This window comes from Aotus nancymaae, unplaced genomic scaffold (assembly GCF_030222135.1).
Source record: "Aotus nancymaae isolate 86718 unplaced genomic scaffold, 86718_ANA_hifiasm-v0.15.2.pri h1tg000099l, whole genome shotgun sequence".
In the NCBI taxonomy this organism is placed as follows: Eukaryota; Metazoa; Chordata; class Mammalia; order Primates; family Aotidae; genus Aotus; species Aotus nancymaae.
In genome coordinates, this window is record NW_026988514.1 from 6,656,241 (window position 1) to 6,679,842 (window position 23,602).

Below are 23,602 nucleotides of genomic sequence, written 5' to 3' on the forward strand. Positions count from 1 at the left end.
GAGCACTACGCACTGAAGCTCTGGGCCCCTGCCCTGTCCCACGTGGCCTGTGTAGTGCCAGCCATAAATACAGACACAAAGTGACTTATGGACCTTGCTTCAAATTCCAAGTGAAGAAAACAAGAGAGAAATGATGAAATCAGTAATAAAAATTATCAGTCTCTTTTCCTTCAATGTAGTATACTATATAGGTAATTACTTAGAGTGTCAACTGAAGAGGAAGACTTACCTAACACTTCTAGGACATCTCTGCTCCTATTTTAAGAGACTAATAATTTGGACACTTTTCATAGTCTTTGTAAACGGTTTTGTTTGTGTAACTGAAGTTCATGACATCATGTGACATACAGAACAACAGAGCTAATAATTCTTTGGCCTGCTTTCTCACCCACATACTCCTTATAATTTATTTGGTTTTCAATGATTCAAGCAATAGGATCCTACCACTTCCTATTGGCAGCAGTTTTACAGTTTGGTGGTCCCAAAGGTTAGTTCTTCATGCCTAATATGCAGTTGGAGTAGTTTTGTTTTTTTGGTTTTTTTACCCTTTAAGTTCTGGGGTACACGTGCAGAACATGCAGGTTTGTACATGGGTATGCACATGCCATAGTGGTTTGCTGCACCCATCAACCTATCATCCACATTAGGTATTTCTCCTAATGCTACCCTGCCCTAGTCCCTTACCACCCAACAGGTCCCAGTGTGTCCTGTGACCATGTATTCTCATTGTTAGACTCCCACTTATGAGTGAGAACACATGGTGTTTGGTTTCCTGTTCTTGTGTTAGTTTGCTGAGAATGATGGTTTCCAGCTTCATCCATGTCCCTGAAAAGGACATGAACTCATCCTTTTTTATGCTGCATAGTATTCCATGGCATATGGTGTATATGTGCCACATTTTCTTTATCCAATCTGTCACTGATGGGCATTTGGGTTGGTTCCAAGTCTTCACTATTGTGAACAGTACCACAATAAACATACACGTGCATGTGTCTTTATAGAAGAATGATTAATAATCCTTTGGGTATATACCCAGCAATGGGATTCCTGGGTCCAATGATATTTCCAGTTCTAGATCCTTGAGGAATCACCACACTGTCTTCCACAAAGGTTGAACTAATCTACACTCCCACCAACAGTGTCAAAGCATTCCTATTTCTCCACATCTGTTGTTTCTCCAGGATCTGTTGTTTCATGACTTTTTAATGATCGCCATGCTAACTGGCGTGAGGTGGTATCTCATTATGGTTTTGATTTGCATTTCTCTAATGACCAGTGATGATGAGCTTCTTTTCATGTTAGTTGGCTGCATAAATGTTTTCTTTTGAGAATTGTCCATTCATATCGTTTGCCCACATTTTGATGGGCTTCTTTTTCTTGTAAACTTGTTTAAGTTCTTTGTAGATTCTGGATATTAGCCCTTTGTCAGATGGATTGCAAAAATGTTCTCCCATTCTGTAGGTTGCCTGTTCACTCTGATGATGTTTCTTTTGCTGTGCAGAAGTTTAGTTTAATTAGATTCCATTAGTCAATTTTGGCTTTTGTTGCCATTACTTTCAGTGTTTTAGTCATGAAGCCTTTGCCCATGCCTCTGTCCTGACTAAAATCTATGTAATACTGATGAGATTATAAATCTGAAGTTTTAACACTAACAAAAAGAAACCCAGGTCATCTTGCTAAGTCTTGTTTCTATTTTGTTCCTGACAGTCAGTAGAAAGGCAGTTGTATTTGGTTATGTTAGTCCTATCTATTTTTGTTAATTTTATTATTTGCAAAAATGTTGTGTGTGTATTCTATTTATAGAAAGATAACGATATAACATTTTTGTTAAATATGCATATTATTTATGATAAAATGAAATGTGTTTTTGTTTCTTTGTTCCCAATTAATGTACATCAATTTTAACATATATTAAAGCAATAGCAAAGAAAATAAATGCCATAGAAGTCTCTTTTCATGTTTACATGTAGAGATACACTGCTTCCTAAGGATCTATAAGGAAAGATGTGGATTTTAATTCTAAAATCATAGTTTTCGGATGTACCAAAAATTTAAGCAGCAAAAATTTTATTAATCATTAAACTCAAGCAAATTCCAATCACAGAAGCAGAATGAATTAAAGCATGTTTTAATTGAATATGCTTCCTAGGTTTCTCCTGGCAAACCTGTTATTGTTTCATGATCCACCTGAAGAAATGAAGATACATGGGAAAATAGTAATTGCCCAAGAGAGCCTTCCATTTTATAAAGGCTCGATTTATGCTGAAACAATCTGAATAGAAACAGTGCTTTTTTATGTGTCTGGTTGGAGGACAGAAACTCCTAAAACTTTCCTATACACCTGTTGGACCCACAACTTGCTATTGAGCTCCAAATCCAAATCAGGAAGCTCAGACACAAACCGAGTTGGCTTCTCCCTAGTAATCTAAACAGATGCTTAGTGATCCTCAGATGCATTTTCACACCACCTTCTGCTGATTGCTGCTTTGGCAAAATAAAGGTTAGCCACCAGTCTACCAAACGCCTGGTATGTCAGCATTCTCCATCATACTCTGAGACATGAGTATGTGCGAGACATGACTCTGTAATTAGGAGCTTAAAGTGTTTCAGGGAGACCACATAAATCTAGTGAGAAGTGAATTAGCAATATATGAGAGCATTTCATTTCATGTCAAAGCAGGCGGTATGAACTTTGTTACATTAGTATGTAAGTTAAGGCAGCTGGGAGAGGCAGACTAGAAAATATAGCTGTTAAGCTAAGTCCTGAGAGAAGAGCAACTGCACCTTCCACCTTCCACGTGCAGGGCTCTCCTCAGCACATCTTCCCCATGCTTTCCCATTGCTCATTTTCCTCCAGTGGAAAGGAAGGAAAGGGCAAAGTCCACATGCTGAAGCAGAGGGGCTGGTGGACTTAGAAAGGTGGATAAATAGGTGGGCCCAGGATACTATTGGTGAGAATGCTGCTTTTTGTTCCTTCAGTTACAGAGCTCTTGAGCTCGTGGCTATAAGCATAGACTTGGGAGCGAGCCTGATTGGGAATTTAAGTCCCCACTTCACCTTTTATGAGCTCTGGGATCCTGGACACTCCACCTCTTACTATTTAGTTTTCTCATCTGGGAAAAGTAGATACCAGGATTTAAATCTTAGGATTCAGAAGCGTTAAAGGATTAACTCACGTTAAGGTAAGTGAAAGGAGGGAGCGGCAACTGTTCAGACAAGGAATAAAAGGAAATGGACAGGACTAGAATTTCTATTTGAATCATTCAGGGTGTCTGCTACAACTTTAGATTCCTACGCCTTGGCCCGAGGAACGGAGATTCATTAGTTCTGGGACCCAAGATGCTGTTTTATAAAAAGAAACTTACAAAAAGTCACAAAAATAATGCAGCGTTTCTGTATGCCCTTACCATTTGCCCACTAATGTGAACATCTTGTATCGACATGGTACATTTGTAAAAACTAAAAAGTCAGTGTTGGCACGTTACTCCTAACTCCAGACTTCATCAGATTTTCCACTCACGCTCTTTATCTGTCCCAGGATCAAATCCAGGATACCACACTGCATTTTTCACAAGCTCTTCTAGCTGCTGAGAGGGAGGTGGATGGGGATCTCATCTTCAAAAACAGTGGGACATTTAGAGGCCCGAACCAAAATTGCTGCATTCCCAAGTTGGGGAGGTGAAATGCAATTTTGAAGAGCAGAATTGGTGGAGGAGATGAATATAGCAGACTGATTTTAGAATTAAAGATGGAATCCTCTAGACTACGTGAGAGAGAGTTACCTTCAGAACAAGGCATTAATGCCGGGGAAAAGAGGTTTTGGAAGGAAGGGGTACAACCTCATCCTCAGGCTAGATTGAGAATGCCTAAGTAAGGCTGTGAGTAGGTCAGAATCAGCAAGTGCAGCAAATTGGGAACAGGTGTTTCAGAGAACACACACAGAGGACTCACATAAAGGAAATTAAAAGGGGTCAGTTAGCCTGCAAGCTACATGCAACCTGGGTGTTCTGGAACCTGGTGTTAATGCTTCGGCAGTGGGTCACAATGAAAAACATCAAGCACTGCCACAGTGGAAAGTAGCAGAAAGGGTAAGGGTGAGGCTGGGAAGATTTTGTTTAAGGGGAGTTCTAAGGGTCTTGGGTGAAGCAGGGGCTGGAAGGGGAGGTGGATAAAGCACTCTGACTGTGATCAGTTGTCACACTGAGGAGACACAGGAGTCCCCAGCTCGGGTGACAGGTAAATGTTCGTAGAGTTGAGAAGGTGAGGATAAAGCAATATATATTTTTAAGAAGCCAGCAGCCTCTTTGTGGAATCCATGGAGGTTTTTTGAAGGAGATACCACCCATATTTTACTAAAGACCTTAGGTTCTAGGCCTATCACTGAGTTTTCCTAATCACAGTCCAATTGCTCAGCTTCCTTACAGCAGTTCTAAGAGTCACCTAACCTGTTCCTTCTCAAAGAATGTTAACCATTTTTCACTGGACTCAAGATTCTTATAACGTCTATACCACTTTTCTTTCCCACTAAGTTGTTCTTTACCCTAGAAATCCTAAACCACAAGCTGATATTCTTTAAATTTCACATTAAGTACAAGTTCTGTCACTTGTCAAATGCATTTGAAAAAGTTCAACAGAAATTGCTGGAGAGGATGTGGAGAAATAGGAATGCTGTTACACTGTTGGTGGGAGTGTAAATTAGTTCAACCATTGTGGAAGGCAGTGTGGCAATTTCTCAAGGATCTAAAAATAGAAATCCCATTTGATCCATCAATCCCATTACTGGGTATATACCCAAAGGATTATAAATCATTCTCTTATGAAGACACATGCACATGTATGTTCATTGTGGCACTGTTTACAATGGCAAAGACTTGGAACCAACCCAAATGCCCATCAGTGATGGACTGGATAAAGAAAATATGGCACATATACACTATGGAATACTATGGAGCCATAAAAAATGGGGAGTTGTGTCCTTTGCAGGGACATGGATGAAGTTGGAAACCATCATTCTCAGCAAACTGACACAAGAACAGAAAACCAAACACCACATATTCCCACTCGTAAATGGGTATTGAACAATGAGACCACATGGACACAGGAGGGGAACATCACACACTGGGGTCTGTTGTGGGGTCGAGAGTTAGAGGAAGAATAGCAGGGGATGGGGAGATTGGGGAGGGATAACATTAGGAGAAATACCTAGTGTAGGTGACGGGGGTGATGGATTCAGCAAACCACTGTGGCATGTGTATACCTATGTAACAATCCTGCAAGTTCTGCACATGTACCCCAGAACTTAAAGTACAATAAAAAAAAAATAGAGAGAGAGGAAAGAAAGAAAAAAGAAGGCAAGAAAGAAAGAAGAAAGAAAAAGAAAGGAAAGAAAGAAAGAAAAAAAAATGAAAGAAAGAAAAAAAAGAAAGAAAGAAGGAAATTGCCTTAGCAACCTGTGTCCTAGGAGGCAGGCTTCACTGAAGGCCTCCTAGATCTTTTGCATTGATCACTGGCACAACGCTGGGCCCAACCAGGTAAATAAGTGTCTGGCCATTAAACTTAAGGTCATTTAATCCTTAACTTGATAGATTCTGGGTGTTTTCTACAAATCTGCATAGAAACTAGCACTTACCTGGGAGATTTCTCTGCCAGCTGTCAAAGGATTTTCCAAGTAGTTCCATACTCAAGGACGCTGTGCGATGGAAAAATGAAGCCACAGAAATCTTAAATGTGTTAGGAAAAGGGCTGGGTGATGAAAGATTCTAGCGGATCTGCACACCGCAGCAAAGTGTTTCCAGAAACACTGCATAACCTAAATACAGAATCAAGAATAATTTGGCTTTTGGTTAAGATTGGCTTTGGCATGTTTTTTTTTTAAAACCAAGGAATAGTGTATTTAGAAATGTGGGAAAACTACATCAAAAAAATGAACTTTGAGTTGCAATAAAATCAGACAGTGTTGCTGGATTTCAGTAATGTATGGGCATCTAGGTTACATAAAGAGAACATGTGAATAAAATACCAGGATAAAATTTCCCTAGAAACGTTGAGCTTTAACATTACATAGTTCACCTCAGAATAAACTATATAGAACCGTCAATAGGCAACCGCTTTTATGCTACAAAAATGGCCATTTCACTTGCTTCAAATCTATACTTCAGATCTTTGTCTTTTCCTTGTAATGAAGATGTAAACGTTTTAGTTCACATTATACCGGAGTTAAAATTTCACTGGTGTCTATATTACAAACGTTAAAATAATCCTAAAAATGAAAGTAAATTTGAGCTTTGGTTGTCAATCTTTTTCACAGTCTTATGTTAGAGAACTAATCTTTCCCAGGTATGAAATCTGCCACAGTTATCACCTACTACCGACTTAGTTTCCATGCCCCGTAACAGATGTCAGAGAACCTACCCACTTTCAGTGACATTTATATTCTTATTCTAACTTGACCTCATTTTTCATTTATCAAAATGACTATATTGCCTTCTGGAATTTAAGCCAAAGGAAAGAACGATATTACTGGTCCCTATTCTACTGATTTACTCTATTTTTGTCACCTAGGCTGAAGTGCAGGCATGATCACACCTCACTGCAACCTCTGCTTCCCAGGCTGGAGTGATTCTCGTGCCTCAGTCTCCCAAGGAGCTAGGACCATAGGCAACTGCCACCATGCTCAGCTAATTTTTGTGTTTTTAGTAGAGAAGAGGTTTTGCCATGTTGGCCAGGCTGGTCTTGAACTGCTGGGTTCAAGTGATCTGCCTGTTTCAGCCTCTGAAAGTGCTGGGATTACAGGCATGAGCCACTGCACCAGCCCTTACTCTTGAAGTCAAGGATTTATGTCCAATGTCCCTTTGCCAAACTGGTTTTTAAATATTTGACCACTCATATATGTCACAACTTCTAGTTAATGTCATATTAATAAGGTGCAAACCATCTTATAAATAAGGATTCATCACTGACTTTTTCTTCTAAGTTACATCAGATCATTGATTCTAGTCTGCAGTTTATCAAGATAAGATGTTAAGTTGAAGATTTTACCTTAAATTCTAAGGAATTTTTTTAAAATGAAAAATTAAAATGGATAAGAGTATACCAATATTACCAGGATTTAGTGAGAATCACTGAAAATGAGTGGCTAGATTAGTTCTAAAAAAAGCCAGTGATTTTTAATTAAAATGTAAGCTTAAGTCACCCTCTGTATAGAGAAACTTTAACTCTACTTTCTGTACTTACTTTTTCTGTGTAACTGTTTGAAAACCTCCAACACCCTTGTTCTAATTCTACGGTATTCCTGGAAATCCTTTCTCTTTGGCATATTTAATTTTATGTTCTAATGTGTTTTTCCTCTCAGACACAATAATCAACTATTCAAAGATGCCATCTAATGCACTATGTTACTAAGTATTATGGCCAGAGAGTGATTTTAAGTGTAATAAATGATCTTAAAATTGAAAAGAGCTTAAGCAAAAACAGAAACAAATATTAAACCAAGTTTAATGGCATGAATTAAACCAACTTGTGAATGGTTAAGGCAACTTACAAAAATGCTTTAAGACATATCAAGTGAGAGTAGGAAGGAAGAGCCCTTCAATCCCTGACAATGCTGCATCTGCTCCTACTGGCTTTGGGAGTTGTTAGAGTCCCACGTTTTTTTTTTTCAGAGAAAGTCTCCCTCTGTCCAGGCTGGAATGAAGTGGCATGATCTTGAATCACTGCAACCTCTGTCTTCCTGATTTAAGCGATTCTCCTGCCTCAGCCTCCTGAGTAGCTAGGACTACAGGCACCTGCCACCACACCCAGCTAATTTTTGTATTTTTAGTAGAGACAGGGTTTTACCATGCTGGCCAGGATAGTCTTCATCTCTTGACCTCGTGATCTGCCCATCTCAGCCTCCCAAAGTGCTGGGATTACAGGCTTGAGCCATGATGCCCAGCTGAGTCCCATGTTTTAATAGGAATACTGCATTGATTCCAAATGCATGTGCAGCAATATTGGGAGAAAAAAATAGGAAAGAAACAGAAAAGTTATCTTTAACATTTAAAAAGCTTTTATTATTTTAAAAGCCTTACATAATTCACAGCTATCAGCCCACACACTAAAGAAGTCTCTGTGCATAGGCAGAAGGAGCCATCACTTTGGAGTGGCACCTGTAACTGTGTTTACATTAAAACAGACAGAAGAGTGTAAGAGTGTGTTGTTGCCCTGACAAGGTCTTAGTTGTCCTTGAGTTAACTTGAATTGAGGTGTTTCTTCTTTTGAAAATATGAAGTTTTCTAGTTCTGTAGCAGGAGAGGTGGTATTTTCCTGTCTTTTTAGATGAGGGGTTCAGATGTTACATTACCCCTCATTTCTTCCTTTAGGAGAGGACGGCTTTAGCGCACTGAAGATTAGTTAAATCATCAGCACCCAAAGACCTGTTCTTGGCAGCACTATCTACGTCTCCGTCTTTTCCCATTCTTGAAAAAGCCTAAGAATGTCAAACAGAAAAGAGGTACAATTTTAAAAAGGGTTCCAACTTTTTAACAGTCACCACTGATAGTAAGCCACACATGCAGACTTCTTTAGGTAGTTCAGTTACAGCTACTTAGGCTGAGGTTGACACTGCCAACTTCTGTCAACTCACTAAGGTAATCTCAGGGCTAGAATTAGATTGCTGGAGCAAAGGGGGGCTTGTTTTATTAAGTTACTTAAAAATTAGCTTCCCAAAGATGTCACTGTATTGTGACAGGCTTCTAACAGCAGTATCATCTGTTACCTGTGCACTTGTTCCTTAAATGTAATGAACACAAACTTTTGCAAAAAGTTAGTTTATTAATCTATTCAAATTCTACCCAATTTGTAGTAATTATATACTCAAAGCAAATTTTAATGAGGCAGGCATGTGCTGGATTGGATTGGAATGTCAATGAAGTCTAATGACTAAAGCATCAAAAGGCACGACTTCACTTGCACATTAATTATGGTAAAAAAGTATTATTTTAAAATACTTCCAGGGTACTACAGAGCATGCCTATTTTAAATGTTCAACCTTGTCAGCTGTAATTTTACTGTGTAATTACCAAAAGTCACAAACCATAAATATTACTTAGTCCCATGAAAGTTATAAAAGTTATCATTTCCAGTAAAATCCCATGTACTTCCTGCATCCAATACTTGAGACACACACACCTCATGCAGTCTAAGTGCAGGTCTCTCGGCTTAGGCACTAATGGTTTGTCTAACACACGCATGGGACTGACTGCACTGTAGTATACACAGTAGAAAATGACATAAATTTGCAAATTGAGTAATAAAAAATAGTCAAGAGTGGTAAGTCCATTATATAATGATGTCTAATCATAGACATCATTAGGAATAAAATGGCAAGAAATCACTTCTGTATGATTATCTGAAAGGGCAAACGTTCAAAAGCAAACCATTGAGAATGAATTAAACTTGATTAAAACATATATATTTTTTTCAGGCGGAGTCTCACTCTGTTGCTCAGGCCGGAGTTCAGTAGCGTGATCTTGGCTCACTGCAACCTCCGCCTTTAGGGTTCAAGCAATTCTCCTGCCTTAGCCTCCAGAGTAACTGGGCTTACAGGCATGCATCACCACACCCAGCTAATTTTGTATTTTTAGTAGAGACAGTATTTCTTCATGTTGGTCAGCCTAGCCTCGAACTTCTGACCTCACGTGATCCACTCACCTCAGCCTCCCAAAGTGCTGGGATTACAGGCATGAGCCACTGCACTGGGCTGAAGCTTCCCATTTTTCTAATCATAACTTAATATGACTTAGTCACAGACGTTGGCACTGCCGACTGCAAATCCACTTAGTAACTTCATAGTCTTACCTCCGGCTTCCGTGTTCTTTCTCTGTCAAGGAGCTGAAGAGGCAAATCCACGTGGTCCTGTGCCAAAGTGCAAAGATCAAAGTAGTATTTGCTGTAAATGCTGCCAGGAACTTGGATATTATAATCAATTAGCTTCAAGAACTGCCTTTCCAACTCATTCCTGGGGAAGGAGAAACACAACAAAACCAACACAGGACCACGTTAGTTCACCGGGCCAGCTTCAAAAACATTATTCTCATGTAAGAAATGTGGTAAAGCCATCCCGTGCTCTAGTTTATTAGAACGCATGAAATAACTCACACTGGACAGAACGCTTTCGATCAAAGAAATACAAGAAAGCATGCAACTTTCCCAGCTCTCTTTGAAAATAGAAAAAACTTGTATTGGAAAAAAACATGGATATAAAAAGTGTGTTAATACACTTGATTTTCTATTTCTGTGAAGAATGTCATTGTTTTTGCAGACTTGTGGAGGTACCACGTTGGTGGTCTCGGATAAGACCTGGAGGAAATCTCTGTATTAGCAGACAGGCTCCCTTCTTCCCTTACTTTCCCACAAATGAAGTCTGTCTCTCTGTGCTAGGCTGCCTGGAGCTGGGAGAGGAGCGATACAAGCACCCCTGTGGCCACGACCTCTGGAACAGCACTAGGTCTGTCCAGACGGCACCAGGTCTGAAGTCAGCACAGCATTGTGACTGCACAAGGCCCACTGTAACATCTACCTGCTGCCACTTATGTCACTCAAGGCCCCGGGGCTCTACAATTAGCAGGTAGTGAAGCTAGCCAGGCTTCTGTCCTTCCCTTAAGTGCAGTAAGTTGCCCTGGTCCCTATGTGATAACCTGCTTGTCGTTGGCTTAAACCGACTCTCTCTTTCTTAGCTGAGAGCTGTTCAGGCTTCATGTTAGCTTCTTGAGCCAGACAGACTCCACCTTCGTGTCTTCATTTTACTTATTCCCCTCATTAAGTAAGTAAATGCAGTATGTAGCTGGGGCAGGATGACACTGGGCACATCCCGGAGTGCATCTGCTGATAAGGGCCTGAATTAAGCAGTTCCAGCAGAGCCTGGGAATGCAGTTGCTGTTGAGTACCCAGAGCCCCCATATGTATAAACTGGATGTCTTTTTATGACAGCTCTAGCCCTCGCACCTGGTACTGTTTTATTTCTCATGTACCAGTTTATCTTTTAACTTTTTTGCTTACTCTGCTTCTGTGAAAAAATTGCTTCAGCTAGGTTCCCCCCTCCCTTTTCAAACTAGGGTATAAGAAACCCCTTAACTCTTTCTTGAGGGCCGAGAGAATTTTGGGTGTTAGCCACCTCTTGGTCACTGGCTAAAAGAAAGGACTCATAATTCAACCTCAGAGTGTGGCTCATTCCTTGACTCACTTGGGTATAACACCTGGATGGGTTCAAAGGTGCTGCCTGGGAGCCTAGGCTGGAGTCGTAAACCTTAGACATCTACCTAGTGTTCTGTTCTACCATGGCTGAGCTGGCACTGAATCCACCAGGCAAATCCCTTCCCGCTCTTCCTTCCTTTTTCCCTAGGCAGAGTAGCCAGTCCCCACGCACATCATTGCAGTCCCATGGAGCTTAGTGCCAGGTCACCACAGATGTTCACTTAATAATACCCCACGGATGTTCACTTAATAATACCCCGAGGTATTAATCAGCTTGTGAGTGCAGCCTTCCCTGGAACTCATTCTTCAGGGCTGTGGGCTCCCCTCTGGACCAGGGTAGGTCCAGAGATGCCATCCAAGAGCCAAGGCCTGAATCGTGGACTCCTACAGCTCACCTGGTGCTCCTCTGACTGCAGCTGAGCTGGTATCTAAGCTCAAGGAAACTCCTCTTTACTCTTCCCTCAGCATTTATCAAGCAGAGGGAGTCTCTCCTTGGAGCCACCGCAGCTGACCCAGCACATCTCTGTCTCACTCCAGGCCCATGGCATGTACTACCTGGTCATCACTGATGATGCTTCAGGGCCCAAGGGCTCTTTCATCAGAAAGAGATGAATCCTGCCATTACTGAGTCCTAGCAGGTTCCCTTCTGGCCCAGAGTTTGTCTAGAGATGCTATCCCAAAGCTGGGACCTCAAATGGGGGTTTCGTGACTCTGACCAGTGCCCTCTCCCACTGTAGCTGAGCTAGTATCCGAGTTGCAAGACAAAGTCCTCTTTCCTCCCCTCAAGCCGACAAAAGAAGTCTTTGTCAGAGCTGTGAGCTGCACTGTCAAGGGTTGAAGGAGGGGTGAGCAAACACTCCCTAGCTGCCCCAGCTGCTGTCTCCCAGGGTCACATGCCCCTCCTGACACACTGGTTCCAAGCGCAGCACGGCACTAGAACTTGCCTAAGAGTTGCAGTCCTTGTGACCTAGACAGGCTTTCAGGTTTATTAAGGACCCCAGAATATTTTATCCCACAGCAGCCAGGCTTTCACAACTCAAGTTCCATCCACTGGGATGAACAACTCCCCTATGGCTGGGGCTAGTCTAAATGTTTTTTTTTTTCGGTGGGTGGGCATTGGGTGAGTTCAGCCTTGTTGTGCTTTCTGCTATGACAAGGGAGCACTGAGTTCAGGATGAGTCCCACAGCTGCTGTGCTCTCCCTGCCCCAAGCATGTAGCCTCTCTCCTTGCCACAGGTTCACAGGGTGGCATCGGCAATTCAAGACCGTCTTTTCTACACTGTTCAGTGCCTCTTTCAGTGATATGAAGTTAAACCCAAGTACTACGATCACTTACCTGATTTCTAGTTCTTATGAAGGTGCTTTTTTATTTAGACAGTTGCTAAATTTGTTATTCCTATGGGGAGCACAATTGGCACAGATTTCTATTCAGCCATCAGGCTCCACCTCTGTGACTGCAGACATTCTGAATGACAGTCTTATCTGGAGTAATAGGCAAATGTGAAAAAAAAGAAAACCAAAAAGCCAAAACCTCTTGCCGGTGCCTGTCATAATCTTGATCTTCATATGCTGCTGAATGTCATCAAGAGGTGTTTTTTTCAGATTTTTCTAAGTGTCACCCACAAAGCCATTCTCTCTGTCTAGTGGACACTGTGAGAGCCTCTGCTGGAAATGCCTCCCTGGCTCACCCTGCCAACTAGCTCCAAGGCCCTTCCCTTTACAGCACTCAGGAGGCCAGAGTGGAAGAAAGACCCATGAAGCTCTTCTTTCAGTGTCATGTTGGTGCCAACCCCATGACTCAGCAAGATTTCTTGCACTCTCATGGATAACTTGCCCCCCCCACCCCCGCAAATGCTGCTGTGGTGGCACGAGTGCCCTGGGAACCTCCTGAGTGTGGCGAGCATTGGGTGATGCTCCAGCAATGTTTCTCAGACTGCCTGAGGGGAACACTGGAACTTCTAACTCATCAGCCCAATGATGCGACACTCTGAAGAGGGAGCGGACAGGGGCACAGGGATCTGTGGCTATTCTGTATCTCAAGGTTTCTATAAAACAGATCTTCAGATAAAAGCAGGGAGAACACCAGCAAAAGGGTGAAGCTACACATTTTCCCCAGTCCACAGGCCCCAGACCTGTCAATGGCCAAACAATTATTTCAAAGGCCAGACATGTGCTCCTTACAGAGAGACTGGAACTTGCAGACAGCTTGTAAAAAGCCATAAGGATATTTACTGTACTATTATTTTCTGGTAGTACACTGGTAAAATGTTTGCCAAAAATATCCACAGAAAAATATTTTTCAATTTATGAGCAGATTATTACAATAACAATTTACCAAGACCTACCAATGAGCAATGAAAATATGAACAGTTGTTCTAAAATGTGATGTTTATGCCCATTTCCATTATCAGTACAATGTAAACTTTAAAAATAGTTCTTAAAGTGTTAAGTTTACGGGACCAAAAAGTATTGAGAAATGATTAGAAAGTTCACAAAGACAGCTGGGCATAGTTGCTCATGCCTGTAATCCCAGCACTTTGGGAGGCCAAGCAAGGCAGGTGGATCACCTGAGGCCAGGAGTTTGAGACCAGCCTGGCCAACATGGTGAGACCCCGTCTCTACTAGAAATACAAAAAATTAGCTGGATGTGGTGGTGGATGCCTGTAATCCCAGCTACTCGGGAGGTTGAACCGCTTGAATCTGGGAGGCGGAGGTTGCAGTGAGCCGAGATCATGCCACTGCACCACAGCCTGGACAACAACAATGAAACTCCATCTTAAAAAAAAAAAAAAAGAAAGAAAGAAAGAAAGGAAAGAAAGTTCACAAAAACCATACAAACTCACATTTCTTCAACTGCAACACTGTCAAAGTTCTCATTCCACACAGCTTCATCATTCCAAGCCTTGGCGGCAATAAGAACGGCTCCCATGACAATCCTCCTCCAGTTGGTTGGACAAATGTCGATACAAACGTAACTCAGTAGTCTTTCGATGTAAATCTGCAAAACATAGCAAACACTGGCCTTTGATTTAGCTCCGTTTAAGTGCTGTGATAAGAACTCTTATGAATGACAGATTCCTTGTGGTCTTGACCAGAAAGTAAGTGCCTTTTATTCTTACGTTCTACAGAGACTTGATCAGGCCAGGCAAGCGGCCATATCACAATCATAGGTCAGATACTTCTGCTACTTACTCTGCCCATAGAAATTTACAGCCCAATTTTGGTCACAAGAATGACTGTACGTCTCAGCCAAGGGCATCATAGAAAGAGGCAGTGTTGTCACCTTCACACTCATAAGAGAGAGCACACACACACATGCTCAGTGTGGATTAAAGTTGTTCAATATATCCTCAAGTGCCTATCACATATAATATCTCACATCTAGCTAGTAGGCAGATGGGAATTTTACAAGTATGTCAAACTTGAATATGTAAAACCTATGTGATAGCAAATATTAACCTCCTTATCACAAAAACTCACCCTTCTGGGGCACTAGCTTGAAAAACTGCTGGTCAAGAGAGCCTCCCAGTGGCTGCTGTGCAGAGCAGCATGGCGGACGCAAGTCTGTGGGGTTGTAAAACTTTCCACATATGCAATTGCTCACTTGATAAGAAACACACATGTACAAAGGAGAGTCCTTCCCACAGCCCCTATTTTTCACATCTTCGTGATCACTTCATACAAATTTATTATGTCTTACATCATGTGCAACTTAAACAAGTCTGTTGGTTTTAAAGTGGAAAAAGCTGCCAATCTCAGTATCCCTGGGATTCCTCTAAACCTGCTGCCCAGCAGTTTGTGAGACAATTTCATGAATTACTTTACATCTATCAAACATCGGTCCCACAAAGAATTGGGCAAAGTGAACAGCTGAGTAAAGATTAAAGGTGAGCTGTGAGGTGTTGTTACCTCAGAGGGTGCTCTGCGGAACAGTATGTCTGTGAGCTACTTGAACTCTTTACATCTTAACAAATGGATGAAACTTTATTTATTTATTTTTTAAAAACAGGTGAGTTTATTTCTTGTATGCAGGTTATCCAATTGGAAAACACTGCCAGATCTGAGCTGCCAAACTCAAGTATGTTTTCAAAAACAAATGGCTATTGAACATGACACGTTTCAAAGATTCTGCTCCCTTTCTCCCAAACTGCGCTCTCAAGTATTTCAAGAATGAATCTCCCTCCCTGGGTTCAACTGCATAGGATTCAGAGAGCACTGAAACATGGCAAGGCTTCAACTTCCCATCCCCTTTCCTGCTGAGCTGCTGAGCTGCTGACACTCATCCATGCCACAAGCCCTTCTAGGTGAGTTTGAGAAAAACTCTTTATTCCCACTGATGTCAACTCTTCCCTCAGCGCAGTTGACCCCATCTCACTTTTGCAGAATACTCTTCCCACAGTCACCTCTTTCTGAAGATTTTCTTCCTCTCTACCAGAGACTTCTCCCAAATGGTGTTTCCTTTGTCCCCATTCCACGCCTCACTCCTCTCCAACTATGTCCTCTCACTGGTGCGCACAACACCATAACCTCATGCCAGTTCATCTTCCAACTCTCCTTCACCTACGCTGCCTGCCCTGACATGACTCTCCCAAGGTTCGTTTTGCCAATAGGTTCTTATTTCTGGTGCCTTCACACTGACAAACTGGAGCTCCTCATACATTTCCATTTGCCTAGATGCTGGGGCCAAACACCTGCATTTCACTTCCCCTGCTCCAATCCGTGTGCAATGCCTGTTACGTCTACCTTCACTGGTAGTCTGCCTCGTTTCATGGTGAACCACAGTCTGTCAATGCTCACCTGTACTACCCTAGAGATTTCTTAACGCTCTTCACTGCCTCCAGTCTGCCTCCCAGCTATGGCCTACTGTCCCCAAAGCAGCCAGCATAGCCTCTTCATTTAGAGCGTGGCACTCCCCTGCCTAAAATCTACGAGTTTCCCATCAAACTGGAGCAAAACCTTAACTTCTTCCTATGGCCTGCAAGCCAAAAGGCCCCGTGAGCTATGGCACTGCCCGTGGTACCTCATCTCTACTGTTTCCCTCATTCTTAACTCTGACCATGGTGGTCACCTTGCTGTTTGTTCCTCAAACACACACGAAACATGTTTCTGTCTGTCTTGGCAGTCATCCTGCTTCCTGTAATGTCAGCACTCTTTCTCGTCATACATCTAGTTGGAGTCAGCTCTCTAGAGAGGCTCTTCTTACCATTCTACCTCAAATAGCCCCCAATCACTGTGTCCCTTTATCCTGCTTTCTCTTTCTGCTGTTTCATACTACCTAAAAAGATACTTAACTTCAATCCACCTAGAACATAAGCTCATAAAAACAAGAACTGTGTTCCACCTGTCCTCTCCTCTACCCCAGCACTTAGAAGAGCAGCACAGAGTCAGCATCCAGTGAGTGTTCACGAATTAAGTCACCGCTTGGCAGCATTCAGCACTGTGACCACAGCCTCTCCTATCTTGAATTCTTTCTCCTTTTATTATCCTCTTCTGCTTTTCCTCCTCCCACTCTAGTAGCCATTCTTCTGGGGGCTTGTCCCTTAAATCATAACAGACCTTACTGACCCATCTGCTGTCCGCTTTATCTGTTTTTGAGACAGGGTCTCACTCTGTTGCCCAGGCTGGAGTACAGTGGCATAAATACAGGTCACTGCAGCCTCCACCTCCTGGGCTCAAGTGATCTTCCTGCTTCAGCCTACCATGGACCTGAGGCCACAGGCATGTGCTACCATGTCCAGCTAATTTCTTGATTTTTTTTTTTTTTTTTTTGGTAGGAATGGGTCTCACTTTACTGCCCAGTCTGGTCTTGAACTCCCACAGTCGAGCAATTCTTTCAACTTGGCCTCCCAAAATGCTGGGATTATAGGCATGAGATACTGTACCTGGCCTTACTTTTTCTTCTCTTAAAATACAGGGTCTCATCCTTTGGCCAAGGCTGGACTTAAACTGCTGGGCTAAAGTAATTCCCTCACCTCAGCCTCCCAAATAGCTAGGACTAAAGGCATGAAACCACCAGGCCTGGCTTGTCCAGTTTCATTCTACACACTTTCTTGGTATTTAAACAGCCACTGTTGCTCTTCATTCTGTAGCTCTACATCAGATTCATGCTCTAGCCCTGTATATCCAAATGATGACTAGACTCTGCCACTCTGCTCTCTCAAAGGCACACTGAGCTTATCCCATGTACAAAACTCTCCCTTTTACAATCCAGCTTTCCTTCCTACATCACCTATCTCCCTGTATCTGGAAGCACCACTCCTGCTTCCCTCCAGCACATGCCAAGAGTTCCAAATGATTTGCAGCTCCTCTAGAAGGCCTGTATTTGGTCCAGTGCCCATTGCCTTTGATTCAAGTGTACAGCAGGAGCCTTCTCCCCTAGACTCTAACTAGATGCTAAAGAAGTACTGATCGAAGTATTTTTTCCTTCCTGGCCATGAAGTTGACTTTACTCTGTAGGTTTGCTGTGGGGAGGAATAAGACTAATTTTAACAATTTGAACAGAATTTATTATTTAAAATAAGTTTCATCAAAAAAATTCTGTAGGGATGATGTCAATGTAATGACACAGCTATGACTTGGTAGACCAACTGGCAAAGCCTGTGTCCAAGTGCTACTGGAACCACATTCCTGGGCAACTTCATGAGCAGGCACAGGTGATCAGCAGGGGTGGATTAACACTCATCATCCAAGGAACAATGAATTTAGGGCAGCAGCTCGCAATCACAGCAAGCAACAGAACTGCCTGGGGATATAGCCTGGGACTCAGCTTAGACCTATACTGGCATCTATTCCTGCCCATCAACTGGATGGTTTTGTTACCACTCCCCATTCCAAGTCCTCCACATGCCCTGGATGTGTGTGCACTGTGTATGCATGCGTGCACTGAAGTGTGGGGGGAGAAATCAGAAATCCGTCCTGCTGTCTTTAATAGCAATTGTTCTGCAATTAGAAAAGCAATTGAGACATTCTAAGCCAAAACGATGATTCAACTCAATGTGTATATTTGCTTTCGTAAGTTTCTCTTAACATTCTGAGATAATTTCAGAAACTTACTGTTATTTAAAAACATGACCATACCACCCTGTTTACAAGACAAATTGCTAACGATGCTTTATAAAAAGAAAATATCTTACCAGACTCACGATTGCCAATTCAGCTGTTAGCCTTAGAGCTTTAGACAGAGCTCTAACAAATCCGAAAATCACTTTGTATTCAGGATCATACTTCAAGTAGTCCTCCGGAAGCTGTTCTTGCTGAAAGAAGAAAGGATGCAATGTAAGTATCCATTGAAAAAAAAATCTGAAGTGCTCTTAAGACAGCAGTGTTCACATTGGTGCCCATGTATCACTTACAATAATTTTGACTGGTGAGATGTCTTTCAGTTTTTATAATATGAGCAGTAGGATCTTAAAATACCGTAATGATTTAATACTCACCAACATTCACTTAAAAATAGCATGAGCTTATTAAGCTCAGAAAACGTTTGTTCTTTTTGGCTGTTTCCCCCACATGATTCTATCCAAATGTAAGCTACTCTTAGGTTTTAATGTCTTACTGACCATCTGCCATTCTGCTCTGCAATAAAATTTTGAGAAAATAGTTGCCTGTAACCATGAGACTCTAAGCCTATGCTGTTAAATACAATAATCACTAGCCACATGTGGCTATTATGTACCTGAGGAAGTGCATTTTTAAATTTTTACACCATGTAAAATTGATTAAAACTTAATTTTTTTAACTCTCTTCATAAAAATGCTTCTGTTAAAAGTATTTACATATTCTTATATTGCTTGATGCTATTGACAATTATCTTTCCAAAAGATAGATTTTGTGTTACTTGGACAGTATATTTACTCACACTAGCCCACTAATTAAACAGAGCTGCAGATCAGATCTTATTCCAGCATGTTCTTTTTATAACACTTTTGAAATAAGATGCCTAGATGTAACATGAAATGGGGATCGAGACTTAAAGAAAGATGCCTTTGACTTTGGCATGAAACCGATAAAAGTCTCTGATGAAAATACAACCTCAACAAAAGTGACACTTGCTGGGCCAGGCACAGTGGCTCATGCCTGTAATCCTAGCACTTTGGGAGGCCAAGGTCAGGAATTTGAAACCAGCCTGTCCAACATGGTGAAACCCCATCTCTGCCCAAAATACAAAATTAGCCAGGCATGGTGGCCGGCACCTGTAATCCCAGCTACTTGGGAGTCTGACGCAGGAGAATTGCTTGAACCTGGGAGGTAGAGGCTGCAGTAAGCCAAGATGGCACCGTTGCACTCCAGCCTAGACAAGAGCAAAACTCCGTCCCAAAAAAAAACAACAAAAGGTGACACTTACTTTAAATGGATGTAACGCTTCATCAAATATGTCCAAAGATCTATCGGCATCTCTATAAAATAAGAATGTGCGTTACTTCAAAAATTGTTAGTATCTTAGTATAATATCTGTTTTGTAAAAGAATGCCTCCTATGTGCTTTGGTGTTTACTGCACCAAAACAAACAGTTTTTACAAATTATTCTCCTGGATCCTGACCTGCAGAGGTTTTCCTGACCTCTTCTTACTCAGCACATCATGTCCTGTACTGGAAAGTCTTTTATATGATAACCAGTCAGAACTGCCTATAAGAACGGACCCTCCCTAACAGGCAATGGCAATAAACCAAACATATTTTCACTCTTCTAACCACACACTGAAACACGAGAACATTTTACAAAGCAGTGGTGGTGGCAATAAACTCCTTAGAACTTTAATAAATGTAAATGTGATTCAGATTGCTAGCTTCCTTTCTCTTTAGTTCTCTTTAGTACACTCTCATGATGTATTTATTTATTTTCAGTAGTTTGAATTAAAAACTCATCTTCCTTTTTATTTTAAAGGAATCCAGTCTTTGATGAACTTTAAACTTCGTAAAACTTAATACATTGTGCCTGTGTGATAAACCAGTGGTTCACCAAATATGCTCCATGGACCTCTGGGGATCCCCAAGAACCCTTTTCCAGAAGGCCTAAGAGGTCAACACTGTTCTGATAACCATACTAATTCAACCTGAGAAAGCTGATAAAAGAAAAATGAAAACATTTTTTAAAATTGTAAAGATATTGCCTGCTTTTTCATAGACACTTGCCATAATTGTATAAAAGCAAAATTGGGCAAAACTGTTGGTTTCTCAGCATAAATCAAGGCAGTCGTACAAAATTACACCAGTAGGCATTCTATTCTTTACTGTCCCTTACATTTAAAAAAGATAGCCTGAATTACTTAAGAATGTCTTTAATGAAGCAGTAAAAATGGTGTTATTAAATCTTGACATTTCTCTTTAGTATTCTGAATAAGTGGAAAGTTAACAAGAAGCACTTCTGTTGACTGCAGTATGGTTGTGTTAAAAAAAAAAAGATTTAATTGTGAACTGAACAATCACTTTTTTCATAGAACATCAGTTTTATTTGAAAGTACAACTGGGTCAGCGCAGTGGCTCATGCCTGTAAAATCCCAGCACTTTGGGAGGTTAGCACTGCAGCTAAACTCCTTCAGGAGTTCAAGACCAGCCTGGGCAACATGGCAAAACCCTGTCTCTACCAAAGTCACACACACACAAAAAATAGCCAGGTGTGGTGCCACACACCTGTGGTCCCAGCTACTCAGGAGCCTGAGGTGAGAGGACTCCTTGAGCTGAGATCATGCCAATCCATTCCAGCCGAGTGACAGAGTGATACAAGGTCTAAAAAAAAGTACAACTATCATTCTCAAAAATAAATGAAGTGAGGGTGCTCTCATTCACGAGGAAATGGGTCACTCATGTCACAAGGAAAGTATTTGTTCCCAGTGATAAAATTTAAGCTTTCCTGAGGACTTTGAAAAACTTGTTCCTTCTACTATAATATAAAATATTGACAGCCTCTCAATATTTTAAAATGTTTTAAAATAAGATTGGTGGTTAAACTAAAAAAGTGATTTTTTGATACAATAAAACATAAACCAGTATTTTCCAAATAATTAATGCATAATATTATAAATGCAAGTATGGGTGGAAAGATCCATTTACTGTTTAAGAAAGATCGATGAGTGCTGATGGAATAAATTAATGTGTAAAATGCCACTGTCATTTAAGAAACTAGCACTTGTGAAGTTTTGATTGTGTATTAAAGAATACCCACAGCAGTCTGAAAGCTTTAAAAATACACCTTTTACCAACTACATATTTGCATAAGACTAGGTTATCTTACTGCTTTTTTAAAGCAATTTGCAAAAAAGTGAGCTAGAAAATCCAGCTATCTTCTGTTAAGCCCAACATTAGAGATTTTCAATAATATAAATACATGACACACTTTTACTGAAGATTTTGTTGTAGAAGAGTTACTGCTTCATTAAAAGATTTATGTTAACAGTATTGTTCTCAGGAATATTTTTTGCTGTCACAAGCTGGGTCATGGATTACTACTGGTAAAGGTCATCAATGCTACTAAACTTTCTGCAATGCACAGGACGGTCCTCAGGACAAAGCATTATCTAGCTCATGATATCAACAGTGGTAAAGCTATGAAATCTAAACTAAGAACAGATTTTGAAAAAAATCTCAATTTTATATTTCTGTCACAGCGAATACCAATATAATCAATATAAAAACATACTCAGGACTCTCAGTCATTTAAGAATCAAAAGAGGCTTAAGGGTCAAAGAAACACAAACAATTTGCTTCAATATTTTAGTAGGCACAATATAGCTTATGATATCTAGAGCTGTGACCTAACGCTGAGCTTGACAGCTTGCAAAGTAATTAGCCAGAATAACAAGACAGGATTTTTAAAAGCTCACCTTCGCTTGATATGATAATGTATCGCTAAGGTCACACTGTGGAAGAAAAAAAATTCGTCACAATAGATGTTATCATTTGTTAGGCCTGAAGACATTTTTTAAAAAGGGTACAGAGGAAACTCTCCTAGTGGCCCTGAAATTAAAATCTTCTAGTTCACAACAGTACCATAAGGGCACTTTCTTGCTTTCGTTTCTTAGCTTTTAGCAAAATGCAAGGCAGTATGCTCTTAGAGGACATGTTTCTGTTGATGATTATAATATATAAATAACAACATATTTCCCTGTTATATGCCCTACAAAACCTTTTATCCCATGCACTTTATTTTATGTATTTATTTATTTTTTGACTCAGAGTCTTTCTCTGTTGCCCAGACTGGAGCGCAGTGGCGCAATCTTGGCTCACCACAACCTCCCCCTCCTGGGTACAGGCAATTCTCATGCCTCAGCCTCCCAAGTAGCTGGAACTACAGGTTTGCACCACTATGCCCAGCTAATTTTTGTATTTTTAGTAGGGAAGGGATTTTGCCATGATGGTCAGGTTGGTCTCAAACTACTGGCCTCAAGTGATCCACCTGCCTCAGCGTCCCAAAGTGCTGGGATTACAGGCGTGAGTCACCGCATTCAGCCTCGTGCAATTTATGTCTATATGCCCATATGTTTAAATTTAACCCATACAGTAGTGGTTTCTTTTTTAAGATGTTAGGCCCGGGATGGGTGAGGTGGCTCATGCCTGTAATCCTAGCACTTTGCGAGGCCAAGGTGGGCAGGTCATGAGGTCACGAGTTCGAGACCAGCCTGGCCAACATAGTGAAACTGTCTCTACTAAAAATACAAAAAAATTAGCCGGGCATGGTGGTGGGTGCCTGTAATATCAGCTACTCAGGAGGCTGAGACAGGAGAATTGCTTGAACCCAGGAGGTGGAGGTTGCAGTGAGCTGAGATCATGACATTGCACTCCAGCCTGGGTGAGACTCTGTTTCAAAAAAAAGATGTTAGGCCCTGCATTTTAGTTTAGTTTACTATCTCCTACCCACCCAATTTGTATCATTTCCCTAAAAATATATAATGAAAGTGATTTGTAACAAATAAAATTATTTGAAATCACTTTTGCATAATTATTAAAAGATATATTAGTAAATATTAGCACACAGGAAATCAATGATAAGTACAGTGATCCTAAAATAAGCAGTGCTAACAAGGCAGTGTAACATGACACAGTGTAATATGAATGGCAGGTACCTTCAATTAGTTTAACTGAAATACTTATGAACAGATACAGCTCTTCAGATATATGTAACTGTATTCCTAAGTTACCCACTGATGCTGTGTATCAGAAAACAAGAGGTTCTACAGAAAGCAAGAGGTTCTCTTATGTAAGTTATGTGCTTTCATTTGCCCTCAGCATCTAGAATGAGGCTCAAAATCACTGAGGGAAGGCAAATCTCAATTTTAGTAATAGACCTATACAATATTAGCACTTTTTAAAACGCCTGTAACATTAGCACTTAAGATGCATATGTCTATAGTCCTTCAAGTAGTTTTCATCTCTG

The 23,602-nt window shown here is 41.0% G+C and overlaps 1 protein-coding gene across 9 annotated transcripts in view; it reads right to left on the minus strand.

Annotated features, from left to right (window-relative positions):
• Positions 1-7,476: 7,476 nt before the first annotated feature.
• Positions 7,477-23,602, minus strand: part of LOC135271928 (WASH complex subunit 2-like) — a 127,116-nt gene continuing 110,990 nt past the window's right edge. For 8 of the 9 annotated variants that reach the window (XM_064370051.1, XM_064370050.1, XM_064370045.1 and 5 more), the window contains 6 exons: positions 22,053-22,088; positions 19,577-19,628; positions 18,366-18,485; positions 14,076-14,230; positions 9,838-9,997; positions 8,025-8,467 (listed from right to left, as the gene is read on the minus strand). In XM_064370051.1, coding sequence (XP_064226121.1) covers positions 8,357-8,467; positions 9,838-9,997; positions 14,076-14,230; positions 18,366-18,485; positions 19,577-19,628; positions 22,053-22,088 — 634 coding nt within the window. In that variant the 3' untranslated portion in view covers positions 8,025-8,356. Of the gene's footprint in view, positions 7,960-8,024; positions 8,468-9,837; positions 9,998-14,075; positions 14,231-18,365; positions 18,486-19,576; positions 19,629-22,052; positions 22,089-23,602 lie in introns of those variants that run through there. The other variant, XM_064370048.1, reaches the window with a different exon arrangement.